This window comes from Melanostigma gelatinosum (assembly GCF_949748355.1).
Source record: "Melanostigma gelatinosum genome assembly, chromosome: 9".
Taxonomy (NCBI): Eukaryota; Metazoa; Chordata; class Actinopteri; order Perciformes; family Zoarcidae; genus Melanostigma; species Melanostigma gelatinosum.
In genome coordinates, this window is record NC_136642.1 from 8,763,346 (window position 1) to 8,776,725 (window position 13,380).

At 42.7% G+C, this 13,380-nt stretch overlaps 1 protein-coding gene across 5 annotated transcripts in view; it reads right to left on the bottom strand.

The window, feature by feature from the left end:
* arhgef1 (Rho guanine nucleotide exchange factor (GEF) 1) overlaps positions 1 to 13,380 on the bottom strand; it is a 38,948-nt gene that overhangs the window by 18,877 nt on the left and 6,691 nt on the right. For 4 of the 5 annotated variants that reach the window (XM_079275369.1, XM_079275370.1, XM_079275368.1 and 1 more), the window contains exons 2-7: positions 6,238 to 6,324; positions 6,024 to 6,137; positions 5,181 to 5,279; positions 3,394 to 3,436; positions 3,141 to 3,246; positions 1,595 to 1,735 (exon numbers count right to left, since the gene is read on the bottom strand). In XM_079275369.1, the coding sequence (XP_079131495.1) occupies positions 1,595 to 1,735; positions 3,141 to 3,246; positions 3,394 to 3,436; positions 5,181 to 5,279; positions 6,024 to 6,137; positions 6,238 to 6,288 (554 nt within the window). In that variant the 5' untranslated portion in view covers positions 6,289 to 6,324. The remainder of the gene's footprint in view (positions 1 to 1,594; positions 1,736 to 3,140; positions 3,247 to 3,393; positions 3,437 to 5,180; positions 5,280 to 6,023; positions 6,138 to 6,237; positions 6,325 to 13,380) is intronic. The other variant, XM_079275367.1, reaches the window with a different exon arrangement.

The following is a 13,380-nucleotide window of genomic DNA, read 5'->3' on the forward strand; positions in this document are numbered from 1 at the left end:
CAACCTCAGAAATGATCCAGCACAGCGGAAATGTCTATTTAACCCGTTTTTTTTGTCTGATGCAACACGCAGGCAAGACTTAAAGAATTGGATACTCATGTTTTGTTATGAACATAAAGAGCGGGAGGGCTTTCCCAGGGATTTCCCTGCATAATCCAATCAAATGCTCTGGCTACCTCATTCTCATCCCCAGAAAGACCAATACAAAAACAGCTGGGGCGAGGTCACTTTGTTGTGGTCCAATGAGGGGGAATTGAATTGGAGGGTCGGCGGGTGCAAGAGTGTGGGAGAAGTGTGAGGGTAATAGAGAGATGATTGTCGGAGAGAGGAATGATTAGAGTGAACCTGAATGAATCGTTTGTGCAATGGAGACAGAGATCCAACTGTGTGATAGTAACTGAGTGAGTCAAAAGCTGAATCATCACGTCTTTGATACAGACTGCTTTGCAGACTTTCCGTGTCGTCTCCACTGACAGCGTGGTTATTTCCACAGGACGAGTGAAGCTCATGCACAGTGCATCTTCCTTCGCTTATGTTGTTCTCTCTTTTTTTCCCTCTGTTCTGACAAGATGAAGTTAGACAGTATTCTGCCCTCTCGCTGGCCTCCTCTCCCTCTCCCTCTGACTCGCTTCTTGTCGAGGATAACACATTGTAGTTGGCCACGGGGTCAAGGATAGATTAACTTTCCCCCAGAACTCTTGCTTTCTTTCTTCATCCGTGTCCAGGTTCAGGAGCTATCCAGCATTGATAACCCTCTGCCCCCCCCCCCCCTCCAGTTGGCGAAACGCCATGGGAGAGCCTTCCTGCCAGCGTGGCACTGCTGACTCCATCTTTTCCTCTTATTTCCTTCTTGCTCTATTGTGCTCTCTTCCAATCACTGTTCCCTCTTGCTTGATTTTCTCTCCTGCTGGATTTGTCCGTGTGAGTGGCACTAGATTGGTTATGTATACGGCTAATATACAATACAACATGTAGTGCCAACTTCAGAGGGACCACATCCAAAAAGGCTGCTTTCCACCTTTTTGACAGACCAATCATCCCCTCGGCTGAATGGGTTGAGCAGCAGGAAAAAGAGAGGACACTGTCGTATTACTATTTGAAAGTTTTTTTGTTTATCAGTCATCGTTCTAATTTCCGCGGTTCTTTATATGCGGTGGAAACGCAAACACTAATGCACAAAAGGGACGTTTAGTTCCTGAGTTTTGCTCCTGGTTTTGGTTCCATAGTATCAGGAACGTTTGGGCCAAAAAAGGCTAGTTGTTGCTCTTCAATCTTGAGGGAGTCTCCTGGATAATATGACAATACTGTAGGCTTAAGTAATTCATATGTATTTTCAACTTACTTTCAAAGAAATCATGATTTTCTCTCAGTTTGGTGTGGGAAATTGCAGTAAATACTATGACACCACATGAGAGGCCAGTTGGAGGTGCAAATCAAATTCAAAACACTAAATCATTTAAAGTGAGAACAGAAACATTGACCCAAACTCCCAGGATATTGTCCTGGTGATTAAACTCGGCGAGGTTATCCAAAAAATAACTCCTTCCTCATTGCAATCCAGGGGTGTAAGAAGCAGTGGACGAGAGAAACTCACTGTGTCTCAGACATCCTGTCCAACAGGTTCTCAGCGACAGACTTCTCCTTCATCTCCATCGGGATGCGGTCGGTGGGATAGTGGTTCTCCACGTCAATGAGCTCAGCCTCGTTGGGTGTCATACCCATCATCCTCTTCTGCCTGTGGATGAGACAGCAAAAGGAGGCAAGAGTTTGAACAAGATTTATGTTGAAAACAAAGGTTTAGCACACTGTGCTGATGAACGTTTTCCTAATGCTGTGAGCAGATACATAATGTAGATGAACGGGGCTGATCAGTGCATTATCATGCCTGAAATATGGATTTTCATCAACAGTTCCAAGAGAAAAGAGACCTTAATTCTTAAAAGACTAATTCTCATTATCCTCTCCATGATTTCCATATTTGCATATTCTGAATGCATATTCCAAATGCGATGCTATTTTTGCGACTCACTTTGAAATCTCACATTCGGCAATCTTCTTGTACATCTAAATCCAAGGCAGACAATTTAAAAGTGAATTTGTTCAGGTTAAATACTAACCTAAGCACAAGCTTAGGGCTGGGCAATAACTCAATATGATAATTAATCGTCTTTCAATGGAATCAAATCATGACGAAATCATGTATTGAGACATTGCGATGCATAATTACGTTGTCTAAATAACAAGAACCTATTAGCTCAACTCTCTCCGAAAACTTGAACTGATACTTTTGCTTATATTTCTGTAATTTCACTGAAAACCTTTTGAATTTGGTACTAAAGGTTTTAATTAAGTGAGAAAATATAGTACTTTTCATTTGTCATGTATGTAATTCACACAGGAGTAAAGACAAATAGGCTTGACCACGTGTTTCTTTCACATAGACTATTCATTTGGTGAATTACCAAACAATGTGCTGTATCGTGATATATATATATCGGATATGAAATTACCTTCAATCGAGATAGAACATGTTTTGATATGTTGCTCTACATAAGCATCACAGGGACGAAATGCAATTAAAAAAAGAAATTGAGAAAGAGAGAGATCAAGATGACCTTTTTCTTCTGTTCATGCTATTCACAGTAAAAGCCTTCCAGCAAATACAATGTACACACGGCTTTAGTTGGGAGTGAAGTAATGCAAGTCTTGAGGTGAAGTCTCTGGTAGCAGCTTGTTAAAAGTTGCCCTTTCATTTTAAGATTATAGTAAAATAATGGTCATGTGTCAAATATGAACAGAAAAATAGCTTCCTCAGGGACAAATTACTCAATTAAGCAAGTTTCAAATCTGTGGAAGTTTATTTTCATTTTAAATAGCATAACTTGAAGCCGAATGCTGCCTTGAAGGTAAGAAATCAATGTGACCAAACACGATAAATTCAACACCTATTCTCATTCGGTTTGAGATACAGTACATACAGCAGAGACCTTCCTGAGTGACATCACAGTATACGCATGTTATGATCAAATCTAAGAGCATAAGTATTAAGAAAGTATTGTGGATTTAGAAAAGAAAGAGTTGGGGCATAGCTAAGACTCGACGTGACTTGATGAGCATTGGTGAGAATGGGGGATTCTCACCTGAAATCTTCAAGCTGTTTGGCCACTTCAGCAGCCTGCTGGCTCTGAACCTCCTGAGCGTAACGCCTTTGGGTGTCCTCGTGAAGCAAGTCTGGACGTGTTCGGTCTGAGGGAAGGGGGACAAGAGAAGTGAGTGAACGAGGAGCGGCGATGCAGAGAGGAAGACACAGAGTGGGGGGGCTGAGGTGTGTTTGCATGTGGCAAAGAATACATAATGACTTTTGATAAACACACCACAGGTTAAATAACTCACCCAATTCATAGGCTACATTAGAAGGAAGTGCCACTTTGAGAATCTATATTGTGGAGGGAAAGAAACAGGTACAGAAAAAAGAATATTATATTAGTTTTTATCATGTAGTATATAAGATACAAAGTTGCTTTAATCTAGATTCAGTTTATTGGGTACACGTAACTAAAACTAATGCAGTCTAATACAACAGTCCTGCAATGAATCCTACCTTCATGAAGGTCGATTTAACTGCGTGGTCATTTTGGAGACTGTAGTTTACTGACAGCTGTTTCTATTATTTTGTCTACCCCATTCAAATCAATGATGGTAGGCTAAACATCAGAACACCTTTATAATGCAATACAGTTCAACCGCACCATAAACTACAGCCTCCAAAATACCCATAAAGTTGAATCAGCATCTCTCTTTACTTAATAAGCTGGATCGTGAGTGTGTATGGATAACGGTTTCCCTAATGTGTTGGCACGAGGCAAAACAGAGTGGTATCACTGTCAACTGATAAGAATCAAAAGAAAGTGTGAAGTTGCCACATATCGCCACAAGGGGTCATTTGAACATTAGAAATAAAACAACCACCAAGACAAAAAACACATATTCCAAATGACAGATATATAGCTCTGTCACTGACAGGAAAATGACCACATGGGTCAACTGTCAATGCGTTTATAAAAGTGAAAGGTTAAGAGAGGATGATTCCTCCTAAAAGGGCTTTCCCACGATCCTGACAGGAAGCTGTGGGGTCGGACGAAAGACAGAGAGGGCAGCGCGAGCCAGCTGAGCTGACAGACATGTGCAGCGCATGAGATCTGAGGAGGGAATATAACGGAGAAGTGACAGAGGCCAGGTGTGCAGGGAGGAGTAATGGATAGTGACAGACAGAAACTGAAGGGTGCTACAGAGCAAACAGAGCCGCGCACTCCAAAACAAATCATGTGCACACAATGTCTCTCCTGAGTTCAACTTATCGACGGCAGCTGAGCGCTGTATCAGATTCCTATTGATATAACACAATGAGAGAAGAATATAATATCTGTGTTGCAAAGGCTGCTGTGTTTATCTGAATGGATTTTTTGAGATCATTTCGTTGCAAAAACTGAAAGAGCAAGAATTAGCGACGAACCTGACACAACTCTCCAGAGCCGAGAATCACAGAAACATACGACATAAAGAAAGAGAGCGACCGATGAGAGTCGAACAGAAAAATGTAAACCTTAAGTCTATCATTATAAGAAGTGTTTCAAACCGCAAAACTATGCAAACATGAATTTGTTCACTTGCGTAATATAGCGTCTGCACGACTGCTTAGTCCACACAAGCGGAGGCCTTCACACATCCAAAAAGTTGCACCCGACCTGAAAAAGAGCCTTGACTTTCCTCCTCCCTAATACACATTTTCACAGAAATGAAAGTCCGAACACACTTCAGAAAAAAAAGGAATCAGACCTCTTGAGGTCATCTGTGCTTCCTTAAAGAAAAAGGGATCAACGCATATCTCTGGGCTGGACGAATTGCACGAGAAGGACGAGGTGTAGCTCCCTCTCTGCCTTGGTGTTTAAGCTCTTTGTTTTTGTTTGCACACATCACACGCTACATTCTTTCATTCGTTCCGGACTTTCCTGACAATACCAACATAAATGTTGGTATTTTACCTGAAGTTAACAACACGTTACATTTGTGTAAACTTCGTGACGATCAAGTCGCTTGTTATTTCAAGCCCGTTCCCATCCACTTAAATCTGGCATTCAGGCAAACATCTGACAGGAGATGCAGTGCGGTGTGCTACTTACTGCACCCTTGTCCAAGAAGGTGTTGTAGAACTCCACAAATTGCTTCTTGGTCTCTTTGGCGCTGAGGTTCTTGAAGAGGTCAGCATGGAGGTAACACAGCTGAGATGGGAGAGACCGGCAGACGATCAATGAGTGCTCACAAACTTTTAACAGCCCGTAACTTCCTGTATGCTGTTTTAATGCACTCAAAAGGTTTCTCCTCTTAAGTGCACAATTAACCGACTCATATGATATACTGGCAAACCACAATATCTAAATACTCATTTCACTTCAAACACAAAGACTAATTGGGTATTTTTTATCACAATGTCACTGTCAGCCATAATCATGCACCAACCTCAATCACAATGAACACTGTAATAACTGTCTTCTATAGACCCTTCTGATGTTCTGACACACTTCTATTCTCTGCAGTACATGAACCTCCATGAGGGAAACAAAGGGCGAGGGAGGGTGTGATGACTGTGGGAGGTGTAACAGCCTATTAGTAACCTATTCTGCACTATAAAATAGGGAAAATACCTAAAAATGATCTTTAACGAAAGAAAGAAAAAATACCATGTGGATCTGTGACCCATTTCAAATATCGATTACCCATCAGGCTGGCGAGATCAGACGATATACTGACTTTATTTAATGTATCAGAAATCTTTCTGTCTACATATATCAATAATATGGCTGCAACCACTGAGTAGTTTTTTTTGTCAATTGATGTTTTTTCCCAGAAATTGATTTTGTAAAAAGTCAAAAACAATTAAAAAATAAATCTTCTACAACCTGAATTTGACTTATTTGATGATTTTGATAGACCGTGTGTTGCATTATGGGAGTTGCTGTTCTCACCAGCGGAGCCGGGTCAAACTGTAGAAGGACATGTTGTATGAAGACCACCAGGTGGGTCGGCCGAGTCTTCAACAGGTCTATATTGTTGAAGTGTGTGCACTGGTCATCCATCACCTGAGAGAGAGAACGAGTGAAATAGGAAAGACACATGAGGACAACGGAGTACGATAAAATATACACTCAGCTGTCTCGCTCCACTTTTTCATTGACTCACATCATTCAGATCATTCTCGAAGTCCTCATCCTCAGCCCCGATGATGCTCATGGCTGGGTCAGAGCACTGAGCCCCAAACACGCCCTGCTATTCAGAGAGAGGGCGAGAGAGAGAAAAAAACAATTAGCAAACATAATGTGCCTCTTTGACGTCCTGAGCCCCCGCTGAGCAGAGCCAGACATAAAGACAGATTAAGGTTTGGGTACTGTGTACTTTCCCAGTGAAATATCACATCAAGCGGAAAGCAGGAAAACTTCCCAGCATCCAATCAAGCAGAGAGAGAGAGAGAGAGAGAGAGAGAGAGAGAGAGAGAGAGAGAGAGAGAGAGAGAGAGAGAGAGAGAGAGAGAGAGCGAGAGAGCGAGAGAGCGAGAGCGAGAGCGAGAGAGATCTGATGTGTCATCATGCGTATGGTCCTTGAAATAAGTAGGATGCCATTCACATTAGCCAAGGTAAAGGAAAATACAGGAAACTCTGATACAGGGAACCACCGACAAAGCATGCAATATGTACAATATTTACTTTACAGTAAAGCTGATTCTCTCCTGAAATGAATTATGAGGCCAACAGGAATTCGATAATGAGAGATAATGAACTGATAATAAAGGGATAAAATGCGTCTTTACTTTTTTTGGTGTTAGATTAAGATGGGAGATGTTCTGTGAAATGCTGAAGTCCTCCTCCCGCAGCCACACAAATGTATTTCGTTTAGATGTAGAAATAATAAGAGTGTTGAACATGGATTGCAAAATAGCACTTTCGAGTTGAGCTTTCCCTGAAGTTTGGCTGAATATCGCGTCTGGAAATTGCTTGTCAGACCAGCGTCGGGTTCAGTAATACAGTCAGAGGAGAACGCTCCTCTAGCTGCCAGGACGTCAACCCCGTAGCTCTTAAAATGTAACTAAACTAGAATCTGAAATGAAAGGCTTATGTCAAGCCTTGCCTTTAAAATCCATGAATGTGAAAAAAAAAAAAATACAACGGAACGGGTGACCAATTCAAACCCCTCCCCACCTCTTACACCCCACACCACTTCCCCTGCACGCATGCACACCCAAAGACACACAAACAACACACAGCTCTTGTGTTCAGTCCTCTGAAGGCCACAGACCCAGCGTCTGCTACCAGGGAACACCCAAACACACATCAATAAGCCAAGAACCACAGCGTACAGCATGTAACACTGTTCACTGCTAGGTGAGCAGAGGGCAACGTGTAAGTACAGAGCTACAGACGTGTTAGCATGAGTCACAGTCACGAACGGGGGGAAATAATCCAACATTCCCTGTCGGGGGAGAAAAAGCCTCAAGAAACTGTTAGTAATCCTAATAATAACATCAATTATTGTTGGAAGTACTTTTGTTTTGTTTAGTTATTTTATAAGTTATGAATATTGTTCCTTAACTTCCAACTTCCATGTCGGCATTGAATGAGGAGTCTTTTCTGTAAAACCTGAGAACAGACGGTGTCCTCTTTACTTCTTCAATCATGAACCAGTTTAACCAGTTCAATCAGCGCTTTATTCTATGATATTTGAATGTTTTAACCCGGTCTCGTTTTATTTTTTTGGGTCTATAAATGAAGTTTATTATTATTATCTATATATACGGCAGAACTTTAAAATGCAACAGCTGTTGGGGAGATTTTGCCGTACCATTTACACGGTGATGGCGAAACATTTAATATTTCTGAGCAGAATTTCTTTATGGATATTAAGATATGATTCACGGGATTGTTGCATCAATGTGACAACATAAGTCTATTTGTGATTTGTCAGATATTTACGATACTTTATCAAAAAGTATATATATTTTGATTGACATCAACGTGAAGATTTTATTCATATCACTTACCCTTTCTCTAATCTTTCTCTATTTCCCCAATAAATAATGTAAAAAGTAGAAAGAAATTCAAAACGAGTCTGGTTGGATATACTGCATTTATATTTGTTTTCAGACTTACATTTTGAAACTGTGGTTGAGTCAACTGAAGGAGGTTTTTGTAGATGTGTAATTACACGTGTGAACAAGTGGTTCAGCGGGTCGTTTAAGTGTTATTAAGGAGGAACTGAAAAACCATTTAGCGGCTAGAGTTTATAAAAGGAAATGAGATTGTGTACACGACCGCGATTGGATTCAGGCTCTGAATACAGTGTTTGTGTTCAGTGGAAGGCAGCAGGGCTGACAAATGCTTTGAGGTCAAGGTGAGTTCTTGTAAAGAGTCCGAGAGAGCGAGAGAGAGAGAGAGAGAGAGCGAAAGAGAGAGAGAGAGAGAGAGACAGAGAGAGAGAGAGAGACAGAGAGCACGAGATACAGAGAATGAAACTCAGAGATAGGCAAACAGAGAGAGAATGTGTTCATTCATGGTCTATCCAGTGGGCTGCGGGTTGAGAAAGGCCAGTGTTGGAGCAACATGTGTAGGAGGGGTTAGCCAAACAGAGAGTCACAGGCCTGTCAGGGCCATGAGGGCACATCTGCATGGACACTCACTCCCAGACATAAACACACACACACACACACACACACACACACACACACACACACACACACACACACACACACACACACACACACACACACACACACACACACACACACACACACACACACACACACACACACACACACACACACACACAGCTCCTTACCAAGATGACACCACCAACACCACCAAACACAAAGTCATTATGTCAACATGACCAGAGCGATGAGAGACTAATGCAAAAGCAGATCTAGACATTTCCTTGTGGAAAGATGAGAGGCTCTCACTTTAACGGCTGAGAGCTATTTTACTGCACAACATACGTTCTTAATGACGGTGCGTAGGAAGCGCAAGCGTGTTAACTGAGAAGGAACCAGAAATCCTGCACAATGTCGGACACTTGTATCCACTTGTTTCTACATTCTGGTCGGCATTGCTTCGTAAAGGCGGATTAATGTATCAGTCTGCACATTTACCGATGTCATCCAATGTTTTCTGAAAACATATGTAAAGCCCAAAGTCACAAATGTGCCAAAAAGGGCTTTACTATCTGCACCGCCTCTATCCGAAGACCTTCAATTCAGATAAGAAAAATCTGTATGGGTCGGTACATTGTTTGTTTACAAACAGAGGAAGACGTGTGGCGTATTGGGCCACGCTTTATGCGTTGAGGAGAGCGCCGTGTGCACGGTTGTTATCTCCCTGAGGTGTTGTGGTGATTGTGAAAGCCACAGCATATGATTCACCAACAATTAATCTAGACATCAATGCCCCGTATTGATTGGAATCTGCATTTGTTATTTTCTAGGGTTGTTGTTAACACAAACTCAAGATATGTGGACACTTTCTTCTATGATATAAGATCTGTTAGTAAATATCCCACTTGTAAATTTTGACGCGTCTTAAAAAAAGGCAGTTGCTAACAAAAACGTGTCCGGGTACAGAACGTCATCACTAATCCACCTTTACAGCCTCGATGTGAATAATCTGATAATCTAATCTAATGTAATCTCACTCATGTGACTGTGGTGTAGTTCGTTAATAACGTGCACAGCAGGGTTTTTTTCTCACTTTTGGCGATTGCATTTACCCTTCGAAAAATCATAAAAGTGGTGTTCATTTGTGAAGATTCTCTTGTTCTTCAAAACATGTATATACCATAAACACGGAGCTTATTTTTCTGCTTTGATCCAAAACCCAATAAAAAAAACAATCCCATCGGCTCTTTGTCAAGTGAACCAGTGCGACGCTAACTTTCCGGGGTTGTCTTACAAAAAACTGTCCTGGTCAAGGGAAGTAGGGACGGTCAACCCTGCTCTGCGTTTAAAGAGCACAAGAGGGTATAGAGGGGCCAAGTGGTACATTCCAGCATATGGCACAGTTCAGACAACAGATGGAGACAGTCTGTGAGCTTCGGAGGTAACCGGACCCTCTTTCCCTTCACCTCGATTAGTACGCACTAGCTGGCGTTTAAGCTCCAAACTGCGAGGGGTCCTTCCTGGCTGCGGCTTAGTTAGAGAGAAAAGACCACGAGTGAACAGTATTTGAACAGAGCATCCCAGAGAGGTGCCCAGATCAGCTCCGGTGCTCCTGAGAGTCGGCAGCCCCCCCGATCGGCCCTACCCTCCCGCCCATTACATTCCAGTACTAACTAAGTGTCAGGTGGCATCAATCCAATGATAGCCATCAAGCGTGCGTGCCTTTGTGTGTGTGTGTGTGTGTGTGTGTTAAGACTGAGCACGTATGCGGGAGGGGGCCATTCCTATGTGATTGTGGGGAGCTGCCGGTGAATGTGTGTGTGTGTGTGTGTGTGTGTGTGTGTGTGTGTGTGTGTGTGTGTGTGTTATATGACAACTGGTCTTTGCAACAGCCTTCCCCACCATCCCTGACCAGGCCGAGCTCCAACACTGTGCATACGCAGAAGAATAACCCAGCACCTGTTTCATCAGACCTCTTGAATTATTAGGCAAAGCAGCACAGTTCAGCATTTCATATAAGAGTTTACGCTGCAGCCTCATGATAACTGTTAAATATCTGAGTCACCGTTACATGAGCTCTTAAGCGAACCCAACGTCCATCGTGAAACAATCCGCTGTCTCGGTGAAAACCCCTTGGAGACCGAGAGGAGGAGTCAAGTTGTGACCTCACCCTGAAGTGGGCATCTTCAGCGTCCATACTGCAGCCACAGGGGGCCAGGGGGCTCGCACCTGTCAATCAAACTCCTGCAATAACTAGGGTTGGGTACCGAAACTCGGTGCCAATATGGAACCGGTTCCTATACGTCCGGTATCTACCGGACCGAAACGTAACGCAGATTTCGGTGCCTCCTTTCGGTGCCTGCGCCGATTGAAATACTTTTTTTTACACTACTCTGATGACTCCGTCCTGGCAGCAGGACTCGGTCCTCCGCTCCTCACTCATAGTATTATTACAACGGGGTACGTAGCGCTGCCGCTCATAAGCACAACAACACAGGCACGCGAAAGCTTCTTCTTCTCCTCCTTTGAGGTGTAGTGGCGGTTGGCAAACGACGAATTGGCGCATTACCGCCACCAACTGGTAAAATAAAATAAGTCATGAGACGTGTCGTATTAGAAGGAAAATATGCTCATATTTCTGCATATTTATATTTATTTAAGTATACTGTAAACTGTTAACGGTTAATATATTGTTCATAGTTAAAAAGTTTGAAGCTGTAGTTTGAAGCCAAGTGTTTTGTATTTATTTATATTTATAGTATACTTTAAACAGTTAATATATTGTTCAATTTGAAGAAAAAAGTATCGGTTCAGGCACCGTTTAGGCACCGGTATCGTTTTAAAAGTATCGTTTTAGCACCGGTATCGGAAAAAACCCAAACGATACCCAACCCTAGCAATAACATGACGGTGGCCATCAGAGGGGAGGGGGGGGTGATATGTTTAGTGGAGCAGGATCATGACCGATCAAAATGATACGACACATGCATTGGCGCCACAAAGTGTTTAGAATTGTGAGTAGAATTGTGCAGATTTTGTTTTTTAGAAACAACCAGAGAACAAAGTTCATCACTATTCAAGTGGATTTCCCAAAAGTGATCAAACTTGTTATTGCACAACAGTTAGACGTTTGACCCCACAGATGAAGACATCAGTGGCATCTAGAACAGACAAATCATTGAAGACAAGTATTGACATGAAGGCGGGATCAAACGTATAGTCCATAGTGACATGACAATAAGGCTTCCTACACGTCACATGGTCTGAGCTGCACTCACCCCCGGATCGAGCATTTATATATGACGACGAGCCGATATACGTCACACTCGTTTTAAAAGTTACAATCCCGATGATCTCAGTTTGATCTTTACTTTGAAGAGTAAACTTGCAGATCTCCTCCTGCATATTCAATGATGTAGTTAAAGGTTCTTTAAATGACATCTGTTCCTTCGAGCTCTAGAAGGAATCTATAAATAGGCAAATATGTTTTATTTCTGAAGTTTTTGTTGTATTTTTGTCTCCCACCTAGAGCCCACTTCTGACCACAGCCATGAGTAACCCTGAGTGTAGAAGTCAAACAGGCTTTAAACTTTTAACCGGAGAGCATTGAAACTCTGCTTTTCATCCTGTTCTTTTATGTTTATCCGTATATTTTAGTGCCCCAGAGTCGTAGTATTAAAAAAGACAGACAGACAGCTCCCCAGGGATCCCATCCGGGGACACTGAGATGAATGTGCAGAAAGCGGCACACCCATTCCATCAATGCATAAGAGATGGTTTCGTTTTTCAAGAAGAAAGAAAAGCGTAATCACGGAACAACTGATCAGATAGTGGCTTCATATTGAACTAATATGTCAGCAGAGATGCCTCTTAGTCAGCGGTAACCCGGATCAGTTGTAGCATAGAGCACAAAAGTTTGAATTATTTGAACTCTGCAGTGCAACGACAAGTGTACAATTCAAAGGATATACTGAGGAACACTCAGCATATATGTTCCTGTACTGGAAACACTGACTTTAGAGGCTGACTCATTCACACTTACTACATGCACCTGGCCACAGAATCCTTTGTACAAGCACAAGTTCCGGTTCTCTTCTTACACTCGTTCACAATGGGCTGTGTCCTGTCCTCTATAATGCTATGAGGGCAGCGTGCAGAAATAGCCCAGCGGCTAATGGCTATAGCTTGCTGTGTGTTTGTACTGCTGTTTATCTGGCTGCCTCATCAGGCCACAGCCTCATTAGCAGAGACTGGGGGGGATTCCTAGCACCACCACTGCTCCACGAGGCGCCTGAGCAAAGACGTAGAATAACTAGGGGGGAGGCACACAGACAGGAAGTGGGTGTAATTTCCTCAGGAAGCTATCAGAGCCATTTCTTGTATGACCAGATGAAAAGAGGGGGAGAGAGGGGGAGAGGGAGGGAGAGAGAGGGAGAGAGAGAGAGCGAGAGAGAGGACAGAAAAGCAGAGTGTGCTAAAAGTTGAAAAAGGTAAAGAGCCCAAGTGTTTGCGTCAAAACTGCACCAAATTAACCTCGTGGGCAACTTCGTCTCCAAGTTCACACGGGAACCAGAAAAGGAAGTTACCCGCACACCATGAACGGAACCCAGAGATGAACAAATGAGGAACACGGTGTTGATAAGAACTGTGTGAACAGGACAGGATTGGTCAACAAACTGCGAGGT